The 22736-nt window shown below is 41.4% G+C and overlaps 1 protein-coding gene across 3 annotated transcripts in view; it reads right to left on the minus strand.

Moving 5' to 3' along the window:
* DHRSX (dehydrogenase/reductase X-linked) overlaps nucleotides 1-22736 on the minus strand; it is a 320578-nt gene that overhangs the window by 19622 nt on the left and 278220 nt on the right. For all 3 annotated transcript variants that reach the window (XM_083172552.1, XM_083172551.1, XM_083172550.1), the window contains exon 6: nucleotides 19457-19664. In XM_083172552.1, the coding sequence (XP_083028678.1) occupies nucleotides 19457-19664 (208 nt within the window). The remainder of the gene's footprint in view (nucleotides 1-19456; nucleotides 19665-22736) is intronic.

Consider the following 22736-nt stretch of genomic DNA (forward strand, 5'->3'; position numbering starts at 1 on the left):
CTGGGTTGCTGGACCCAGGTTTTTCCTGTTGGCGTTTGCACAGTGACCTGGGTCGGTCCTGGGTTATTTGTGCAGTGTGAAAGGATTATCAGGAGGAAAGTTTGACCAGCACTAAAATATAACACAGGCTATTTGCAAAGTATGGTACTTATTCACATTGTTGGTCATTTGAATTTGTTCCCCATGATCCTCCTAGGGATCTTCCTACTGCATGAGGCCTTTAAGATACATTAATGTTAAAGTGATGAATGATCCAAACAAAAAATGGCATGGTCTTTATGCAGCCCTGCTGTTCATTATCAAGAGTATAGCAACATTATGTAGTAACTGGGACACCTGCAGCATTTGCTTTGACATTTATTTGGCTGAATTGTGCTCATTTGAAATCATTTGCATGCAGACATATGGTTATTTTAATAAAATATTTGTAAGAATTCTGCTCATTTCTGTTAATGAACAATAATCAGAAATACATAAATGTTTAATGTATATGAACTAATGGTATGTGAACTCGCCACACTCAAATGATGCTGGGGATGCCTGTATCTGTAATAATGATGCCTTCAATCACATCTATGGTGAACATCTGCTTCAGTTCCTCTTCAGAGGATGAGGATTCTACGTTGGGGTGGGCTACCTCCTGTCCGTGCTGCACATCCCACCTTCTCTGCATTTTTTTTCCTGTACTCTGGGTTTGATATCAGAGAATTGTTTACTGGAGCTGTCCATGGTCCTGTAGACATCTCCCATTAAGGCAGTGGTTCCCAAACTGTGCCGTGGCACCACTTGCAGGAGTGTCCTGGGTTGGTGGTCCAGGCCATTTCAAATGATTTAGGGTCAGTGACATAGGCAAAACCAGCGCTTGTGACTGCCAATCATAAAATATGTAGACAAACAGAAGCGAATCCTGTCCCTCACAACATAAATTAACCTAGGGAAGACATCAGTACAATTAACTTATGTTTTTCCTAAATTACTCAATAAGAAACGTTTAGCCTAGGGGTGCCAAGAAAAAAATTGTAATACTCTAGGGCGCCCTGATTCAAAAAAGTTTGGGAACCCCTGCACTAAGGGAAACAGTCACTAAGATGGGAGTTCTACTGAAGATGGGATGTTGCTTATAGTAACCAATCAGATTCCATCTATTATCTTCTATAATGTGCTAAATAAATAAGAAGTAGAATCTTATTGGATGCTATGGACAACATCCCATCTTCAATAGAACTACAATTTACCCATAAGTTCCCATTATCACAGAACCCTTTCCAGATTTCCTTTTGGGCAGGGAAGTCTTCCTGGACAGGGAGTCTAGAACCCAGTTTTACACCGGCCTCGGCTGACAACGAGGCACAATTACCTTTGTATCTAAAACAAATAGTTCACCCACAACTTGACAACTCTCTCTCTCTCTGTCTCTGCAGTTCCTTTTCCACTGTCTCATCTGGCTGTTTGGGTGTCCCAAGCTGCTGTTCTTCCTCACTATCATATAATATATGCCCAAGCCCCTGCCTATATTGAGCTTGTGGCGCAATCTAGTTTCTGCAAATGCGCATGGCCCAGCCCATTTCTGAAGATCTATTTGTGTGGGACTACTATGTGAATATGCTTCCATGTGCTTGCTAGCCAGAGCCTTACAGGTTGTGGGGTAACAGTTGTTTGCTTGGGTATGGATTGTTTGGTCGACCTGAAGATGGTCGACAGTCATTAGGTCGACACTACTAGGTCGACATACTGAAAGGTCAACATGGGTCTAGGTCGACATGGGATAATGTCGACAGGTCATTAGGTCGACACAAGCATTAGGTCTAGGTCGACAGTCAAAAGGTCGACATGGGGCTTTTCACTGGTTTTTTTACCCGAATGACGACACCGTCGACATGGACACAGGTTAAAGTGCACGGTGGCCCCTCCCATGGCTCGCTGCGCTTGCCATGCTTCGGGCACACTATTTTATTCTCCCACCACACCCTAGTGGATGGTAGGGCATGAAATACCGTCTGTCGGCACATGTCGGCTCAAAAAACCCCAGGTCGACCTTTTGACTGTCAACCTAATGCTTGTGTCGACCTAATGACCTGTCGACCTTGTCCCATGTCGACCTAGACCCCTGTTGACCTTTCAGTATGTCAACCTAGTATATACTGTAGTAGATTGTGTTGTTATTTTTCAGTATAACCTAACCCCTAAAGAGTTAAAATAATCTTTCAAAGCTAAAAAAAACATAGTAACACAAGATGGGGTAAAGCGCTCTGCATGAGACTGTGGATGAGACACTTTTATGATGCATTTAGAAAACAGACTTTAGTGGCTTTGACTTGCTTCATTCTGTTTATATAGACCTCTGTTTTAATATCACTCAATACAGTAGTAGTTAGTTCTTGTGCTTACATGCTGAGTTAATGCAACTGCTGTACACTGGCAGTCGCTCTGACTATGAAAGAGGAATGATTTTCATTTGTTTTGTTCCAGGGAGGAACATCAAGAATGATAATATTCACATTGTACTGAAATAACAAGTATATATATATAGTATTCACAGCAAGAAAAAAGCAAGATGTTGAATATGACAGCAAATCAACCACTTGGATGCCTAACACCGGTAAAATGATATAAAATGACCTACAAAATGTATTCTTTGTCACCTCAAGTCACCATGACACTAAAGCTGTATTCATTTGCAAAAATAAAAAATGTACGATGTTGATTTTTTTTTTTACAAATGGTTTTAGAAGGTAATTGAAGTCAGTTTATCAATGGTGTATGTTTATGCAGAATACCCATTTAAGATGGTACCTGGTATATATATTGACAGGTTCTAGGTTGACAGACAATAAGGTATGGTCAACATAAAAAAAGGTCAACACAGAGTTAGCATGGCAATGGTCGACACATAAAACGTTTTCTTTACTGTACCATTCAGGACTGGCGCATGTGCATTACTCATTGGAGGGGATTGTGCATGCACAAACTGGCTTCCATGGACTGCATCGGCTGCAGCCCATAGAAGCTGTGCATGGCTGCCGAAATCCATGGAGTGGCTTCCAAAAGGAAGCCAGCTCTCTTCTAATCGATGCCCACACTGGCAGTCCCAGAGGAAGAATATACCTCCCAATAGGACTGCCTGTTCTGCGGATGAAGCCACTGCTAGGCATACTGTAGCCAGTGCACTCACGGACTGCAAATGGCTCATTGAGATGGTGGATTTATTTTTGCAATTCCAACAGTCTGGTTTAAATATTTAAAGTAATTTTCTTTTTTTTATTCCAAAATGGTGTACATTGAATGTTGAACAATGTTAATGTTCTTATTTTAAGTGGCTCACCATTGGATCTGCTACTAGCACTAGGACTGTTGAGCCTGACTAGACATTGGACCTGAAAGGGTTTACTTGCTTACTGCAGCTTGGAGCAGAGCTATCCTTTATTGGATTTGTGCAGATTGGACCAGATCATCAATGAGGACATTTGTTTGGATTTGTATCCTATTTTGTATTATTTTACATATATTTACATTGAATATATTTAAATAGAATAGTATGTTTTCATAATACACTGATAAACAAGTGTCTCATATTAAATTAATCAGCATGATCTCCTGGTGCAGCAATTTTGCATTGCAAATAAGATGCATATTTGGCAAAAAAAGACCCCCAACACTAGAGGAATTACAGAGGACATGGAAGTTCACTCCTGCCAGACATTACAGTATCTGTACAATGTGACTGTCATTGGGTTTTATTTGAAGTTGTGGTGATGAGGTCTATGTAAAGTAGCAAAGAATATACGGTTTGCACTTCATGTTATGTTTTATATATTTTATTTATTAATTTCTAGATATGGCAAAATTAGTTGGTACCTTACTACAAAAAGAACCCATATTTTCCTTTTAAATAACTTAAAAGTGACAAAAGTAATTGGCATTAATCATCATCGTTTAATCCATATTTAATAGAAACCAGACTTTGCATTTGATTTTTAATTCAATTGAATATTTAAGAGAATAAAATAAATAAAAATGGAATGGTCAAAAGTAACAGCAACCTTAACTTAATATTTTATTTCCTGTCCTTTAGAGGCAATGACTATAATTAAAGTGATTTCTTTCTGCAGCACTGTCTATATGATGTAGAGACAGCAAGGGGACCTACAGATATTATTTTAAAAGAACAAGTGTAAAAAACTTGTTATAATATAGATAGTATTTTACATATTTAGTAAATGATATGTATTATCCGTGTGATTCCTTTCTAGACGGGTAGACGTAGTGCTCAGTTATTATTTTGCAGTGTAGCCTGGAGTTATTTTTCATTGAAATTATAGTTTCTTCCTGTATAACATTTTGCAATTTTCTCTGGGCCAATTTGTGCAGTAGCTGCGCCCTCAGAGAAGTGTATGTAAGATTCCCGCAGCCTCTATCATCTTGTTTGCCCCCAGCAAATACTAAATAAATTGCTGGTTGTCGGTTATTTGTGAAGTTTTCTTTGAAGTACATATGTACTGCAAACTTAAAATTGAAAGCAAACACATACGAATGCATGTACATTGTATGATCTTTTATTAATTTAAATAATAAGTCCTTCATTTTAATTTAACTGGTCAAAGATCCATTTTCTAATTTATTCAGTACGGAGTTGACATTTTGAAAATTTCAATTAAACTTACTTGTGTTCTTTCTGGAGTTGTTCAAGCGACATCATGTAGCTTTTAGAATTTTTAGATGTCAAGCATGTGAGATGTTTGTGCAAAGAATTCCTTTTTATTTCAGTCAATTATTTATGATGCTGAAAAGTAAGCAAGAAAAGATAGCAAAAATTCTCTAGGTACAGATGGAGCACCTCTCAGCCAGCGCCTGGGCTCGACAGAACACGTCGAGAACCAGCAACGAGGCGGTGGAAACCCAGGAGGAGCTCCGATTGAAGGGGATGCACGGGTGTCTCGTGCGCGCGCATCCCCTTCTGGCAGCTGGCTGATGTTGGCGATCCGACCATCAGTTCATGCAAAGATAAAAAAAAAGATTAAAAAAAGTAAAAGTAAAACCTAAACTACAATAATGATTTGTAAGATCAATTGTATCATAATGCAATTTGTATTTACTGTAGTAATGTGATTTGTAAGGAAGGGATGATTTACACCAGCATTGTATTAGTCTTTGTCAATAGAGCTCAAGGACCTTACGTACAGTACTTGGAGCTGAAAACATCCAAGTGGCAGAGGCTTCCTAAGTACAAAAATTGTTTACCTCCCAAACTTCTGCATTGTGGGAATCGGGACCTGTCGCGCAAAAGGCCGAGAAAGGGGCTAAACTGAAAGTCCGATGAGTGTGGTCTATAGTAAAGGGACGTGGCCTAGCACCGCAATCCCTATTTTTCATCCCTAAGCAACTGGGCAGCCCCAGGCTCTCTCCCCACACTAAAGAGATGCCATGCAGATGTCATCTATTTGCTGATCCCCGGCTGCTCTGCAGTAATGTTCTCCAGCTCCCCCCAACTGCCCAACAGCCCATGGGACACTGCAATCTGCGGGAGGGAAAGCCTGCCATTAGCGGGACTATCCCGCTGTAATCGGGACAGTTGGGAGGTATGATGAATGTATAAATTAGGAATGTAATTTTAATACTTATGATTTATGGGTAACCATGTGGACAGCTGGTGTTTGTCAGTGATCATCATATGGTCATGATAATGTGTCTTTTTTCATGTAGAGACCTGGAGCTGCAGTTCCATCTTCCATCTGCCCCATTGTAAATCGTACAATGATTAGAGCATCCTCTTTTTTTGAAGTGTGAGAACTTGAATATTGCTGCTCTACTATGATTTGTGAGTATCGACCCCTAGGGTGGGATGTACTAAAGGGAAAATGCGGTAAAACGGGGGTTTTACCGCATTTTCCTATTTACCATCACCCGTTCGCCCCGTTTTTGCTTGGCAGGGTATCGCCACCCCCTATAGAAGCCTATGGGCTTCTATCACTGCCCGACGTCCGCGCACCCCCCCTCCTCCCATCCTCCTGATCTCCTCCTCCCCCAGCAGGTGTCACAGCCGGGAGGACATCCGGCTGCAGGGGGGAGGAGGAGACGCAGGGGGACACTGGCAGCCGCCGGGATGTGACGGAGACCCCCGCAGACCACATCAAAGGTATCGCGGGGGTCTCCGTCACCGCAACCCGATGCTAGCCGCATATGTTAGTACATATGCAGCAGCATCGCGGCGGCTGCCAGGCGAAGGGCGGCGATGTATATTAATACATCCCACCAAAAGTGTCACAGACACCAACAGCTCTGCAAGCCCCCAGTAAAATGAGGGGGCATGGCAAACAGGAGGGTCCACACCCTTAAAAAAAACTTAGCAGGGGCAGGTGGGTGGGATCACACACCCTCTTGGGGAGAGGAAACTGGCTGCCTCTGTAGCTGCCTCTCTCCCCAGCTCAGCACACAGCACTGAGAGGCCCAGGTCTCTGCAATGAGGGAGTATTATTCCATCAAAGACTATCCCCACTTTCTTTAAATCCAAAAAAGTCCCATTCTTTTAAAAGTTGTTCAATAATGAACCACACAGGTTGGTTGTTTCAATACTCTGAGATCCCTTATGACCGTATTTACTTTATATACTACTCCAATCCCACAACATCCCACCAAGTTTTTAACTCTTTAGTAAATAATTTCTCAATATCCCAAAATGTAACATCAAAGCTTCCATTAGCACAAAGAACATGTTCAGACTTTTTTCTCACTAAGCACATGTGACTGGAAACGCAAAGGAGAACATTCTACTGCCTGCAACATCCTCCAGCATGACTAGTTTGGCAGAGGGTCAGTAACGGTGTGGGGTGGCATTTCCTTGAGGGGACACACAGCCCTCCATGTGCTCGCCAGAGGTAGCCTGACTGCCATTAGATACCGAGATAAGATCCTCAGACCCCTTGTGAGACCATATGCTTGTGTGGTTGGCCCTGCGTTCCTCCTAATGCAAGACAATGCTAGACCTCATGTGGCTGGAGTGTATCAGCAGTCCCTGCAAGATGAAGGCATTGATGCTATGGACTGGCTCACCCGTTCCCCAGACCTGAATCCAATTGAGCACATCTGGGACATCATGGGCCTTATTCTAGTTCACTCTTTCTGACAAAATCCTTCTTAGATGGACAAAACCATGTGCACTGCAGGTGGGGCAGATGTAACATGTGCAGAGAGAATTAGATTAGAACACGACTTTTAATCGCGCATGCCATACACAAAGTGCACACAGATGCGATGCAATTTAAAATTGTATAAGCCCCCTATACGATTTTAAATTGTATAAGCACCCTAATGGGTGCTTACAATGTTAAATGCACCCCCACGCAACCCCCAGTATGAACGCCAACCCAAAGCGAGCCCGCGTGGGGCGGCGGTACGCGTCCTCCGACCTTTTCATACCCCCACTATTGATTTTTTATAGTGTGGCGAGCGCAGCGAGCCACCGAGCCCGAAGCGTGCCGAGCGCAGCATGCCCCGCGAGGGGACGCGTATTACTTTACATGTATTCCGCGCGGCTCGCTGCGCTTGTCACGCTTCAGGCTCGGTGGCTCGCTGCTCTCACCACACTAGATAAAATCTACTCCACGCCAACGTGGATAGTGGGGGTATGAAAAGGTCGGAGGACGCGTACCGCCACCCCTAGCGGGCTCGCTGCGCTCGCCACGCTTCAGGTTCACCTTCATAGTGGGGGTGGTGTGGGGGTACATTTAACATTGTAAGCCCCCATTAGGGTGCTTATACAATTTAAAATCGCATCGCATTGCATTGTATGGCATTGTATGCCATATACAATGCTATACAATTTTAACATTGTATGACATCAGGGGAAATCTCGTCGCATCGCATACCATCGCATGCCTTATGGTCTGCGATGCGATGGGCGCCGTGATAGTACACAAGTACCGCAGATGCTTTAGTCCAGGTCTGGGAGGAGATCCCTCAGGAGACCATCCGCCACCTCATCAGGAGCATGCCCAGGCATTATAGGGAAGTCATACAGGCACGTGGAGGCCATACACACTACTGAGCCTAATTTTGACTTGTTTTAAGGACATTACATCAAAGTGGGATCAGCCTGTAGTGTGTTTTTCCACTTTAATTTTGAGCGTGGGTTAATAAATTTGCTTTCCATTGATAATTTTTGTGTGATTGTGTTGTCAGCACATACAACTATGTAAAAAACAAAGTATTTAATCATTCAGATCTCGGATGTGTCATCTTAGTGTTCCCTTTATTTTTTTGAGCAGTATATATATATATATATATATATATATATATATATATATATATATATACCACCCGGGCGCCCAATAATCGCTGCCAGTAACTCACTGTATCAACCAACAGCTCAGCTGCTGGACTACCTTCTTCAGCCTCTGCTTTGCCGTAAAGCTTCATTTTTGAAGGACACCACTACTTTTTTGAAAATGCTATTGGATATCCCTGAAGTACCATCCGGGACTATGATGTATTGTATAGATGTGGTGAGTCTGTACACGTCCATACCCCATGATGGGGGTATGCGTGCCATGCGGTCTTTTCTCAATGGTATCTGTGTTCAATCATGAGTTGTTCCTCAAATTACTTGGTTTAACCCTGGAACGTAATTTTTTCCTGTTTGATGGTCATTATTATTTGCAGCTGCGGGGGTGTGCCATGGGGTCGGCGGTGGCACCCTCGTACGCTAACATTTTTATGTTCCAGGAGGAGGAAAAGGCCTTTTTGGCGTGGAGTTGAGAATAGAATAGTGTGGCGAGCGAAGCGAGCTACCGAGCCCGAAGCGTGGCGAGCGCAGCGAGCCCCGCGAGGAGACGCGGATACCTTCACAGGTAAATGCGGCCCTACGCGGGCTTCACAGGTATCCGCGTCCGCTCGTCACGCTTCGTGCTCGGTGGCTCGCTGCGCTCGCCACACTATTCTATTCTCAACTCCACGCTGACGTGGATAGTGGGAGTATGAAAAGGTCGGAGGACGCGTACCGCCGCCCCTCGCGGGCTCGCTGCGCTCGCCACGCTTCTGGTTTGCGTGGATCGTGGGGTGTCGTTAACAATTGTGGGGGACATTTCACTGCTAAGGGTGCCTATTTGGGCTCTGTGGCCCATTTATCATTGTTTCCTATGGCAAAATCGCGGGCATTGAGGCATTGAACTGAAAAATCGGGTCCATTGAAAAATTTAACATTGATCCCTATGGGAAATCGCGGGCATCGCGTCGGTCGCGTCGCACCCGTTACTTTAGTGCATGCGATGGACGCGATGCCCGCGATGGGCGCCGTCCTAGGTAAAGAGTACCGATATCTTCATGCTGTGGACGGGTGGACAGGAGCGTTTTGAGGCCCTCATGCTTGAGATTAACTCCATGAGTTCTGCCATCAAATATAGTTTTTCATGCAGCACAGTTAGGGCCCAGTTTCTGGATGTAGCTGTGACTATTGAGAATAACATAATTCAGACCGATGTTTTTTTCAAGGATGTGGACAGGAATACTTTCCTGATGTATGATAGTCATCATCCTCCCGCTTTGAAAAGAGGACTCCCCATGTCTCAGATGATGCGAGTGGCCAGACTTATCAGTGACCCTGCTAAGGTTTCTGAGCGTCTGGATCATCTCATCAGTAAATTTATTACCCGTGGTTATGATGCATCATTGCTGCAGAAGCAGAAGTCCAGGGTGATGTCTATGAATAGAACAGAGTTACTCCAAACTAAAGAAAAAAGCTCAGCAAACATCTTACCCTGGACATCTACTTATTCTGTTGCTAGCTCTGTCCTCCACTATGCCTCCAAGGTTAAAAGTGACCCTGACTTGCCTGTCTTCCAAAATGTACGTCCAGTAGCAGCCTTTAAAAGAGGACAGAATCTTAAAGACCGTTTAATGAAGACCGATGTTACTGGTCTGGACTGTCCTAGAGCCCCTAATGTACATGTGAAGCCTCCCGGCTGTTACAGTTGCTTCAATTGTGCCACATGCAGGTACTTGGTGTCCTGTAAGAGTTTTAAACATCCGCATAGTAGCAAGGAGTATACCATTCGCTCTGTATTGACATGTAAAATGTCTTTTGTGGTTTACATCATTATTTGTCCTTGCGGATATTACTATGTGGGTCAAACCACTAGGACATTCCGCGAGCGCATGGCGCAGCACAGGTCTGCTATTGATCTGTCACTGTCTGGACGTGACATAGATCAACCTGTAGCACGTCACTTTAAAGCGATGGGTCACCCCCTGTCCTCATTAAAATACCTCATTATTGATCAGGTGCAGGATTCCCCTAGAGGAGGGGATAGAGTGAAGCGTCTCTTATTGTTGGAATCCAGGTGGATTTACCGCCTGGATACCATTTATCCCAAAGGATTGAATGATAAAATTAATTGGAATTCGCTTATGTAAATTATGATTCTGCTGGTGTACATGTATCTGTATTTCTTTGTATATATTTTTTCTCATATATTTTTTCTTGTTTATGTTTTATTGTAATTGATGGGTATATTTATGTATTGTGTCCATGATCCTCCACAGACTGGTGTGAATTTGGCTTTGTGTAGGTGCACACTGACTGGGTTGCACTCACCGCCGAGTACGGGCTTAGCAACACTTGAGCCTGTCAGAAGCGGGGATGTGCGTTTACACTCGCCGCAGATTTCAGGCTATATGTGGTCGCTTTGCGGCACTTGAGCCTGTCTGAAGCGGTGTGGTGTGCCTGGTTAATGTTGATTGTTTGTCATATGCCATACTACACTGGTCTCCTGTACTGGCGCTGTAATGAGAGTGGATGCGCCTGATACGGATGTCCCGGGTAATGGCTGCCGTGGAGCGCAAGCTCAGTGGTTGCTTGGCAACTCTGAAGCACTGCGCTCCCGGATGTGCATTGTCTGGTGACAACTTCCGGTCAGCGCGGCCGGCCCGAACTCGGCGTGGAGACATGGTAAGTGTCACTTGGTGGGGTATTTAAACGTTGTTTGTTGCATTGGTAATTTGCTGTAGGATTGTGTCCTGACGAAGGGGGTTACACCCCGAAAGCTTGGCATACATGTAATACACATCCTTTTTGCTTCATTTTGCCTCTTGAGTGCCATTATTTGGATCTGGTATATATATATATATATATATATATATATATATATATATATATATATATATATATATACATATACATACATACATACATACATACACACACACACACTTTTTTTTAATATAAAACCAAAGATAAAACTGTCACACAATTAAAATTCAGTACACACTGCTTGTTATTTCTTTGATGGAAGAAAGATCCAGTAGTACAAAGAAAGGAGAGTGAGATCATATTGCTATTTCTATAATTCACCTCTACAGTTGCCCATTTTTCTGCTTCAGCATATGATTTAACATTTCTTGACATTAAAGTTAATTTATGATTCTGAACAAGTGTTACAGTGCCCAAGAGATCCAGGACCCCCAGCTCTGTGTGTCAGCATGACAGAAGGCAAGACTTCTATGTCTGGAAGAAAGCTGACTATAAATGAACCTTTCTTACATGGATGATAGATAGAAAGAAAGCGTGGCATAAAATGTAATGCTTACCCATGGTGCTACCTCTTACTACACCTAAAGCTGCTTTCAGAGATAGGTTTCTCTATTTCCCATTTAACCTGGAGGCTTCATGAATATTTACATTCCTTCATAGATACAATGGGTCAGAATAGGTGCCTATACTGTTGGTCATTTATTGCCTTCAGCCTTTTTTTAAACCAATTTAATTTGTCTTTAAGAAAGATGACTAGGTGCCAGTAAAATGTACTTAGCCTCAGGGGTAAATTGACTTAAGCTTCTAAAAATAAAAATAGGTGATTTTTCCTATAGCAACCAATCAGATTTGGTCTATCATGTTCTAGGATGCAATAGAGAAATGATAGACAGTAATTGATTGGTTGCTTTGGGCAACAAAGCCTCTTTTCATCTTGAGACGTTTTAGTAAATTTGCCCCTCACTGTTATTATATCAGTAATATCTCTAATTTATAATACAGTATCTTAAGGGGTGGACACACGAGCGATCCATCTAAGCGATTTTGACTACATAGTCAAAATTGCTTAGAAGGTTAGTAAAGATCTCGATCAAGGTTATACAAATCTCCCTATAATATCGCTTAGTAAAAAAGAGTTGCCAGGCAAGAATATTTTGATTAGATCTCTGGCTGTCTAGTCAAAATCGCTGCTTTTCACTGCTGAGGGAGATATTCACTAGGCGATCTGCAATGAATACCAACCAAGTATGTTAATTCTAACATAGCTAAAATCGCCCATAGACAAAATTGCTGGTGCATTTAGTCAAAACACTTAGTCAAAATCGCTGTTGTATCTAGTCAAATCGCTTAGTCAAAATCACTTAAAGTCGCTCACTAGCAAAAAATTGCTCCATGTGTACACCCCTTAAGCGGCCTGCAATGATCACCAATTGACATATAGCCCTATTTATTCCTTGAAAGTGCCTTATGTTTCCTTCAGGCGTGTTTTTATAACATGAACTGTGTTTGTTTGTTTCTGCATCTTAGCTACCTCTGTAGCTAAATTCTTGACCAGAAGATACTTTTATCTTATTTGAAGTGTTGAGTTGATCACTATTGTGCAAATTCGTAATCCATTTCATTAAACTGTGCATGTGTACAGACACTTACAATTACAGTAAATATTTTACAATGAAATATTAACTTTTTAGAATGAAGTATCATCTGCAATATGACCAAACAAATGACAATTGTATAAAAAAAAGAAATTTGATAACCTACCCATCAATTGACTATCACTTAAAAAAAGGCATTTAATTTAAATAATAGTACTGTAACTCCATCAGATTTGAAAGAAACACAACATCAAAACTGTGTGTTAATGGAAAGCTAGCAATCATTTCACAAACAAGAAACGGCATCTTCTCAATCCATTGTGGATCATGAGAAGAGAGATAACACATATGTGGCCCAGCAAGTAACAATGTAGGGTAAATAAATCTTCACGACATATAAGATATCACAGGAGTGATCATAGATAAAGGCCCCCCCCCCCCCACACACACACACACACACACACATTTCCTCACAATTCGATAGCATGTTGTAACCTTCACTTATACCTTGAAGTTACATTGCTAATCTTCATCTGTATCATAGACTTGCAATCAGTGCCCACAGGGGATAGGATTTTATGCTGGTTCTGCAATGTTAGTAAACACTGGAGCAGAAGGAGAGCCTAAGAAGAACTTTCTGGCTTTCCAAAAATACAACAGAATATGCAGAGTTTAAATACTCTAAATGGTTTATTTGATTGTAAGCTTGCAGCAGGGCCCTCCTACCTCCAAGTCTGTCTGTTGTTACCCAGTTTGTTTTATCACGGTCTACTATTGTAAAGCGCAACGAAATATGCTGCGCTATATAAGAAACTGTAAATAAATAAATAAATAAATAAATAAATATGATAGAGAGATGTAAATATGTAGGAATTTAATGTTTGTCATTTACAATATACATTTCTTTACCTAAACAGGTGCATTTTGTTTACGTGATAACATTATTTATTACACAGATGATGGGAGGTATGCAATCCAGGATCACGGCTGTCGATCACTCCCGACAGCCGTGATCCTGGCCCGTTTGCAGTCTGATTGACTGCAGAACGACAGGAGTGATTCAATGTCCCGCCTTCCGATCGGCGCAAAGGGGCGTGGTCACGAAAACGGCCGTGGATTGGCCATCTGCGGCTGGTATCGCGCCAATACACGGCCGTTATTAGCAGAACGGGCCCGACAGCTGTCGGGCCCGTTCTGCCGCGATCCCGCTTCAATGCTGTCGCTAAAGACCGCATTGAATAGGGAGCCGCCGCTATTTCTCCCGTTGGATACATATTGAATACCCCCTATGAGTAAATTTCTTTTGATACAGGACCTACAATATGAGTCCACAAAGGCTTGCATAAGCTCAGATTGACAGGCGTTTTGTTTATTAAAATGACATGCATACTGGACTGTGGAACTATCCTAATCACTTACATGCTTTACAAGAAAAAAATCTTGGTGCTCTACTGCCATGAAAACTGAATATCTTTATATTCTCTCAACCATTAATCAGCAAGATTAAAGTTGATAATCACAGTTATAATTAGGTAACGAAAGGATTCATGTGTGTAGTAATTATAGTATTTACGATCATTTCCATTAAATAATAAATCCCTTTTTGTTTAGCGGGTTGTAGTACAACATATACCACCCCCTGCTGTTGTAACAAAGAGAACTCTAATTTTCCGCACAATGCAAGTCACAATGACATACAGTATAATGATTTATGTGAAAATTGTTTCCTGCTAAGCTTTGTAACATAAAAGCATTTTTAGAAAACCTGAATATGGTGACTGTTCATATTCTACAATTAATACCAAATCCCACGCAATTAATATTCTTGAGCATGAATTGCATAGTCTTGCTTCAGTCAGCAAGAGACTCAAGAGATCTGCCTCTGCTAAGTACAAGTTTCATTCATAATAGCTTCAAGGTTCATTTATTCAATGAATATGTACTGCTCTAAATGGGGTGAGGGAAGCATTCAGAGATTATTTTAGTTTATCAATTTTAATAGAAACCTGCTTAAATAACACTGCATTTCTGCATTGATGCTGCCAGGTAGGTAACCCAGTGAATCACAGTACCGGTTGAATATCCCGTACCGGAAATGCTCAGGACCACAAGCATTTTAGATAAGGGATTATTCCAGATTTCAGAAAGAAAAAAAAAAAAAAAAAAAATATATATATATATATATATATATATATATATATACATACACACACATACAGATGTAGCCCCTGTCAGTTTTGCTCGACCCCTGCCAGAACCTCCCCTCTGGCGAGCGCCGTCGGAAAGGGACTACATTGAAATGGGGCGCACATGCATCTCACGCACATGCGCGTCCCAATCTTTTGGCGGCAGTGCAGTGCATCCTGCCTGCCTCCGCTTCAGGGAGACGGGCAGGGTTAGGGAGGGGGGTGTCGAGGGGGACCGGTGGCTGGGAACCGGGGAGCTCCGTTACCATGGGGCGTGCGAGCGTCACGTGCGCACCCCCTGGCGGGAGCTGGCAGCTACCCCTGCCTGGATGAGCCAGGCTCCATCTGTATCATGTGCGTGCACTGCTATAAGAGTCTCCTAGAAGGTAAGACACTGTTATATACTCTTCACCTATTGTATCTATTTTATATTTGACCTGATGAAAAGACCGTGCTGGTCTTGAAATGTTGTCAATCTTCATGTGCTTTTTTCACTAAATAAATCACTGCCTCTTAAGACCGTGGAGTGCCGCCTGTCTGTCACACACACACACGCTGCGGCTGCTGTGGGGACATCTGCTGTTATATCTAATACTACCTTGGAAGGCACCCCGGCAATATCTTCATCATCCAGAGTGCCAGATAGCAACTAACATCGATATATATATATATATATATATATATATATATATATATGGGGAGCAGACTCTCTTATCGCGCCACTAATTTTAGTAGTTTCTTTGTGGGGGCTGCCAAATCTATACAGCCTTCAGTCAGAATTCCATAAACAAGCAAATAAAGTCCAATGATTTGTATGAATTTATTAAAATGTCTCTGGTTCCACACTACAATGGTGGTTTGATCAGACCATAAAAAGTTCAGTGGTGTATTTCACAATAGCAATATAGACGATCCCAACGCGTTTCGTCCCCACACGGGACTTCATCAGGGGTTCGCTATAAATACAAACATACGAATATTCATAATTTAATAACAGTTTTTACATCTGTTTCTTTAATAACAAAAAATTCTTTAAAAAGTAATTATTTTTTTAAAAATGGGATGGACTTTACTCGTTGAAAAAAGCATTCTTACAATATTGTAGGCAAAAAAGACAAATTACAATTAGTTATTAAGCATGAAGGTGGAGAAGAACAGGTGATGAGAAGAGGAAAACGATGAAGAAGAAAAACACCATTTCCAATAGGATTGGAGGGAATTTGAACTTGACTTGTGGTTTAAAGACGTACCTAAAAGTATAGGGACAATTTCCACTATTTTCTTGGTAAAAAAGGTGTCCTATAACTCCCAAGGTACCTGATAAACAAACATATTTTTTCATTAGAGGGCATACTGATAGTGGGAATTAACTGAAGAGGAAGGGATTTTTTTTTTTTTTTTTTACATATTATTTCGATGTTCGTACCCTCAATATTTCATTGGTCCAGATGAACAAGGGCTTCGTTGCTCTGGTATTTGATCTCTCAAAATGTTCGATACATATAATCAATAGGATCCGTATATGTGTAGAGGTTTAAAATAACTGTGGGTAATGTATATGAAAGTAACATAAGTATGCGATAATATCATAGATTAAGCAAAAGGTTCTATTGAGATCTATATCCATTACCTTGGGATTTCAGGGTTCGAGGGTATTCTCCCTGCTAATACGCCCACAAACTGTTCACTTCATAGGGATATTACTGTTGAATAATTAAAGAATAATTTAACTGCAGACTAATATACTAGTTGAGAAAGTATGGTAATACCATTGTACATCGATTTACTTGAATGTATACCTACAGATATAAGAGCCGTTAGGATAAGCATTCGATATATCGGTTGTTGCTGCTCCAATTAGCCCTGTCTGGTAGACACTCTCATTCAGGGGCCGCTTTAGATCTGTAGGGAATGAAGTGCTAGGGTTCAGCTGGCAATCTGTGTCACCATTATTTGGACTTATGGTTTAGCTAAATAGTGGGTATACAAAGTTAGATCTCTAATAATTTATGCTAGGCCTTTCCCAAGAGGGTCAGGTGATCCTACGGGTGGCCTCCTTACGGGGCGTCTCCCATAATAATTTTTTATTATTGTAACCAGGCAGTAGACAAACAATGATAGGTTTGGGATACATACCAATGTATACTCGAGGATAGGTGCATTCAGTATGCAGTCACAAATTGATCGGCTATACGGTTATCACTGTCTGGTGAAAAAATATATATAAACATTCTTAGACCCCTGCTCATAGAATCTCCGTGTGGGCTGGTTAAATATGCAAGGTTATACTTTGTTATACTAGCCCATAATAATAAAAACATTATTATTTTTATTATTATGGGCTAGTATAACAAAGTATAACCTTGCATATTTAACCAGCCCACACGGAGATTCTATGAGCAGGGGTCTAAGAATGTTTATATATATTTTTTCACCAGACAGTGATAACCGTATAGCCGATCAATTTGTGACTGCATACTGAATGCACCTATCCTCGAGTATACATTGGTATGTATCCCAAACCTATCATTGTTTGTCTACTGCCTGGTTACAATAATAAAAAATTATTATGGGAGACGCCCCGTAAGGAGGCCACCCGTAGGATCACCTGACCCTCTTGGGAAAGGCCTAGCATAAATTATTAGAGATCTAACTTTGTATACCCACTATTTAGCTAAACCATAAGTCCAAATAATGGTGACACAGATTGCCAGCTGAACCCTAGCACTTCATTCCCTACAGATCTAAAGCGGCCCCTGAATGAGAGTGTCTACCAGACAGGGCTAATTGGAGCAGCAACAACCGATATATCGAATGCTTATCCTAACGGCTCTTATATCTGTAGGTATACATTCAAGTAAATCGATGTACAATGGTATTACCATACTTTCTCAACTAGTATATTAGTCTGCAGTTAAATTATTCTTTAATTATTCAACAGTAATATCCCTATGAAGTGAACAGTTTGTGGGCGTATTAGCAGGGAGAATACCCTCGAACCCTGAAATCCCAAGGTAATGGATATAGATCTCAATAGAACCTTTTGCTTAATCTATGATATTATCGCATACTTATGTTACTTTCATATACATTACCCACAGTTATTTTAAACCTCTACACATATACGGATCCTATTGATTATATGTATCGAACATTTTGAGAGATCAAATACCAGAGCAACGAAGCCCTTGTTCATCTGGACCAATGAAATATTGAGGGTACGAACATCGAAATAATATGTAAAAAAAAAAAAAAAAAAAAATCCCTTCCTCTTCAGTTAATTCCCACTATCAGTATGCCCTCTAATGAAAAAATATGTTTGTTTATCAGGTACCTTGGGAGTTATAGGACACCTTTTTTACCAAGAAAATAGTGGAAATTGTCCCTATACTTTTAGGTACGTCTTTAAACCACAAGTCAAGTTCAAATTCCCTCCAATCCTATTGGAAATGGTGTTTTTCTTCTTCATCGTTTTCCTCTTCTCATCACCTGTTCTTCTCCACCTTCATGCTTAATAACTAATTGTAATTTGTCTTTTTTGCCTACAATATTGTAAGAATGCTTTTTTCAACGAGTAAAGTCCATCCCATTTTTAAAAAAATAATTACTTTTTAAAGAATTTTTTGTTATTAAAGAAACAGATGTAAAAACTGTTATTAAATTATGAATATTCGTATGTTTGTATTTATAGCGAACCCCTGATGAAGTCCCGTGTGGGGACGAAACGCGTTGGGATCGTCTATATTGCTATTGTGAAATACACCACTGAACTTTTTATGGTCTGATCAAACCACCATTGTAGTGTGGAACCAGAGACATTTTAATAAATTCATACAAATCATTGGACTTTATTTGCTTGTTTATGGAATTCTGACTGAAGGCTGTATAGATCTAATTATCAAAGATCTCACTAAGGGGCGCCAGCCCACAACTGCTATCCATATATATATATATATATATATATATATATATATATATATATATATATATAGAAGAGGGTTTGATTGGCACTCTCGGCTAATGTCTGGTCACAGACCGTGGTGCCTCCACACAAGGGGATGATAGAAGCAATATTCTCCTGGGACGAACCTCAAGGAAAAAATGAGTGGCACTCTCCGGATTTTAGTAAATACACGTTTATAGTGCAGAAGTTATAAATACATGGTCGTCAACGTTTCAAGGCCTCAGCCTTTTCGTCAGGACGGACATAAAGTGCATACAGTTTCCTTTGCACAGCACTGTATGCACTTTATGTCCGTCCTGACGAAAAGGCTGAGGCCTTGAAACGTTGACGACCATGTATTTATAACTTCTGCACTATAAACGTGTATTTACTAAAATCCGGAGAGTGCCACTCATTTTTTCCTTGAGGTTCGTCCCAGGAGAATATTGCTTCTATATATATATATATATATATATATATATATATATATATATATATATATATATATATATATATATATAGATTGTTTCACAATGCTGGCGGCACTCAAACAGGGACTTCATATGAGCAATGATGAGCTGAGACCGTGATCAGCTAGTGCTAACCATTTTGGAACTTTAATTCCTTCGTTAGAGTACTCTGATGAAGGAATTAAAGTTCCGAAAAGGTTAGCATCAGGTTCAGGACATCGCTTTTCTTTCCTAAGTCTTACCTTTAAAAGTAGCCACCCAGTCATCCATTTCACAAATCTGAATGGCCAACAGACATGCTTGTACAGATCAGTGTTCACAACTCCAGGATCTACTGCATTCGCAGTCACGTGACTTCCTTCTGCAGTCAGCTGATGTTGTAAATAGTAAGTAAACAAGACAAGGGCAAGCTTGCTCTGAGAATATGCACCATGGGCTGAGTAGCAATGGCTGTGTACAAACAAGAAATTAAAGCTATATGAGTTAGTAATGACTTAATTATAAAAAAAAATGAAATAACAAATCAACAATAAAAGTAATAATTCAATAATAAATCAACGAAAAGGTACTTGTTAATTACAGCATATGAGTGCCACTTCTTGGGAGTTCACAAGAGAAAGCTTTTTTCTGCTGTATTGTCTTGTAATATTTCTGTGATACCATCATACATACAGGGCCTTATTCTGGTTCGGTCGGTGAAACGTACGTACGGTCCGTTTCACCGTACGTTTCCCGTACGCGCACGGTGAGCGAAAGGCCGCCCACAAAACATGCACATACGTACGGTCACAAACACCGACAAAGGGGAGTGGCGTACACTTGAGCGTACGCCACCGTGCATGGATGGATCTCCTCTTAGGCCAGTATTCAATGAGAAAAATTTGCCTTGTTTTATGGCGAGTTTGTGCTGTTTTCGCGTTGGAAGGAGCATTTTGCTCTCCAAAAGTGAACCACCCTATTCAATGTGATATTTTCGCCGTGTCTCTCCGTGTAGCAATTCTCCATCTTTTCATGGAGAACTGGAATGTGAACTTTTAAACTAAAAGGTTTTTTTTTAATTTTGGTGTCAAAAAATCAGGATTTTTTTTCTGTGAAGGGGCATGTTATTTTTATTCATGTGCTTATAGCACATGAATATATATTTAATTTAAAAAAACTATTTTTTTAATTTTTTTTTTTTACACAGAGCAGCCAGCAGGGGGCCGGAGCTCTCGAGCCGCTCATTAGATATTCATATATTCACTGCATCCGATCATTACATATGCACGATCGGGTGCAGTGAATACTGGGTCCCCCGCTGGCTATAGGGGGGGCAGCTTGTGCTGCCTGGGTCCCGGGGAGCCCACCTACCCTCCCCATATGTTCTGGGGCAGCCAGGGAGACTTTAATCTCCCTGGCTGCCACCGTCCCCCGGCTCCCTGCCAGCTCCCTGCCGCGGACGCTCGTCCGCTGCAGGGGTTAAGACTCGCCGTGAGTCTTAACCACATTGAATAGTGGGAGCAGGAGTGGCAGCGAGCCCTCCGGAACAGGGCGAGTGCATGGCAAGAGAAAAAATCTCTCGCCATGCACGGAGAATATTTCACATTGAATACTGCCCTAAGACATCGATAACTGGCATACAACAGAGCGTACGCCACCGTTTACGGACGTCTCTCGTCCGTTTTCCCACCGACATCTTGCATATATCTGAGTGTACGCCACAGTGCATGGACGGGTCTCACTTTTTTTCAATGGAAAACTCAGCGTATGTCACCGATCGTGAGAGTGAGCGTACGTCCATGCACGGTGGCATACCCTTCACATATATGGACCTGCTAATCTAGCCTTTCAACTATAATTAAGACAATTAATTAATTATTCTAATTGTTATTCAATTATTGTTTTCTATTACCTCAATTGTCTACCTTAATGAACACCCTAATAAAACAACATTTTAACCCTCATTACATGTATATTTATTATGTTCTAATGTGGCATTTTAATCACTATCTATGTGTCCCCACATTGCTTTTACTTTTAAATAAAGTTATGTTGGTGTTACAGTAAAAAAGTTGACACATGTCGACTTCTGTAAATTGAGTGTCCTGCTGTTTAAAGTATATAAAAACACTTACTGAATGTGTGTAGATGGTTATAAACTAACTACCTTGACATATATAAGCAGGTCTTAGAATGAATCTTACCTAAAATGAAACCAACCTTTGCATGTAGAGAAGTGTAGAAAGATATGCTTCCAATGTGTTTGAGTGCTGTGTGTGGCTTGCAGGTAGTGAAATAATGGTTTTCACTTAATAGGCTGCAGCATTGCTTATTACATTCAGGTGTATGAGTTTGAGTAGTAATCAGCGTTAATTAGCAGACCCAGGCGTCCGCTCTCATACGGTATCTCTAGGGGTGGTCTGGAGGTATCGTTGGCGTCCGCCTGTGTTCTGGCCGAAATGCACAGCGTGTTCGCCGATCGGGCGGTTGTAGCAACGTACATTTTTGGTGCACACCCCCGTGTACGCCCATGTTTACGCCCAGTTTTCCTCATTATTTCGGCCGCTCCCCTCAACACGCCCCTATGCCATCCACAATGACCGTACTCTTGCGGACAGGTTTTTCGCACGGAAAGACCCATCCGTGAGAGGTGTGAAGTCGGCGCGCCTGCGCATTGCGAAAGCTACGCATGCGCAGAACAAAAAAAACCCAGATACGGTCCCACCGTAGCAAGCAGAATAACCCCCACAGTACCGCCCAACTTCCCCGATTTTCGTGGGACATTCCTTTTTATTTGGCTATTATATATTTAGTTCCACCCACAGGTAGCAGTGTCCCACGTGTGTGTGTGTGTGTGTGTGTGTGTGTGTATGTGTGTGTGTGGGGGGGCAGTTGGGAGGCTCCCTGTCACTTGCAGCTCTGCTCAGATGATCAATGAATAGATGAGGGTGTCTTGTTTTGTACACTTAGAAACATCAAACTCCCAGTGTAAAATGGACATGGAGGAGCAGGATCAAGCAGTAAAACATCTGAGCAACAGTCTTTGGACATGCTGGACATACTCACAGAAGAGAACTGTCTTTTGGGGGTGTCATGAGTGTGTAGACAGAGTTATACCATATTCATGTAACATGTTACTTATACAAAGGTCACTTGACACCAACCACCTCTTAAGCCGGGGAGCATTTGGTGTATTGAGTTCGAGTGGCGAATACCAAAAATATCCATTCATGGGAGATCTCCATTAATGACTAAGGGTTTGATGTATCAAGCACTGAAAAGGGTGAGGAAGTGGACCAGTTGAGAATTTGTCCATGATAGACCAATCATCTTTGAGGTGTTATTTCTCATGTACATTCCAAAATAACAAGTAGAAGCTGATAGGTTAGTATGGGAAATTTATCCACTGGTCTACTCCACTTTTTTTTTGTTGCTTCATACACGAACCCCTTAATTATCAATAGAGGCCTCCCATGAATTGTCTGGACACTCTTGAACTCAAGACACTAAGTGCTCCATGGCTTATACTGTGAATGGAGTCAA

Source organism: Crinia signifera, chromosome 2, assembly GCF_055691185.1.
Source record: "Crinia signifera chromosome 2, ASM5569118v1, whole genome shotgun sequence".
Taxonomy (NCBI): Eukaryota; Metazoa; Chordata; class Amphibia; order Anura; family Myobatrachidae; genus Crinia; species Crinia signifera.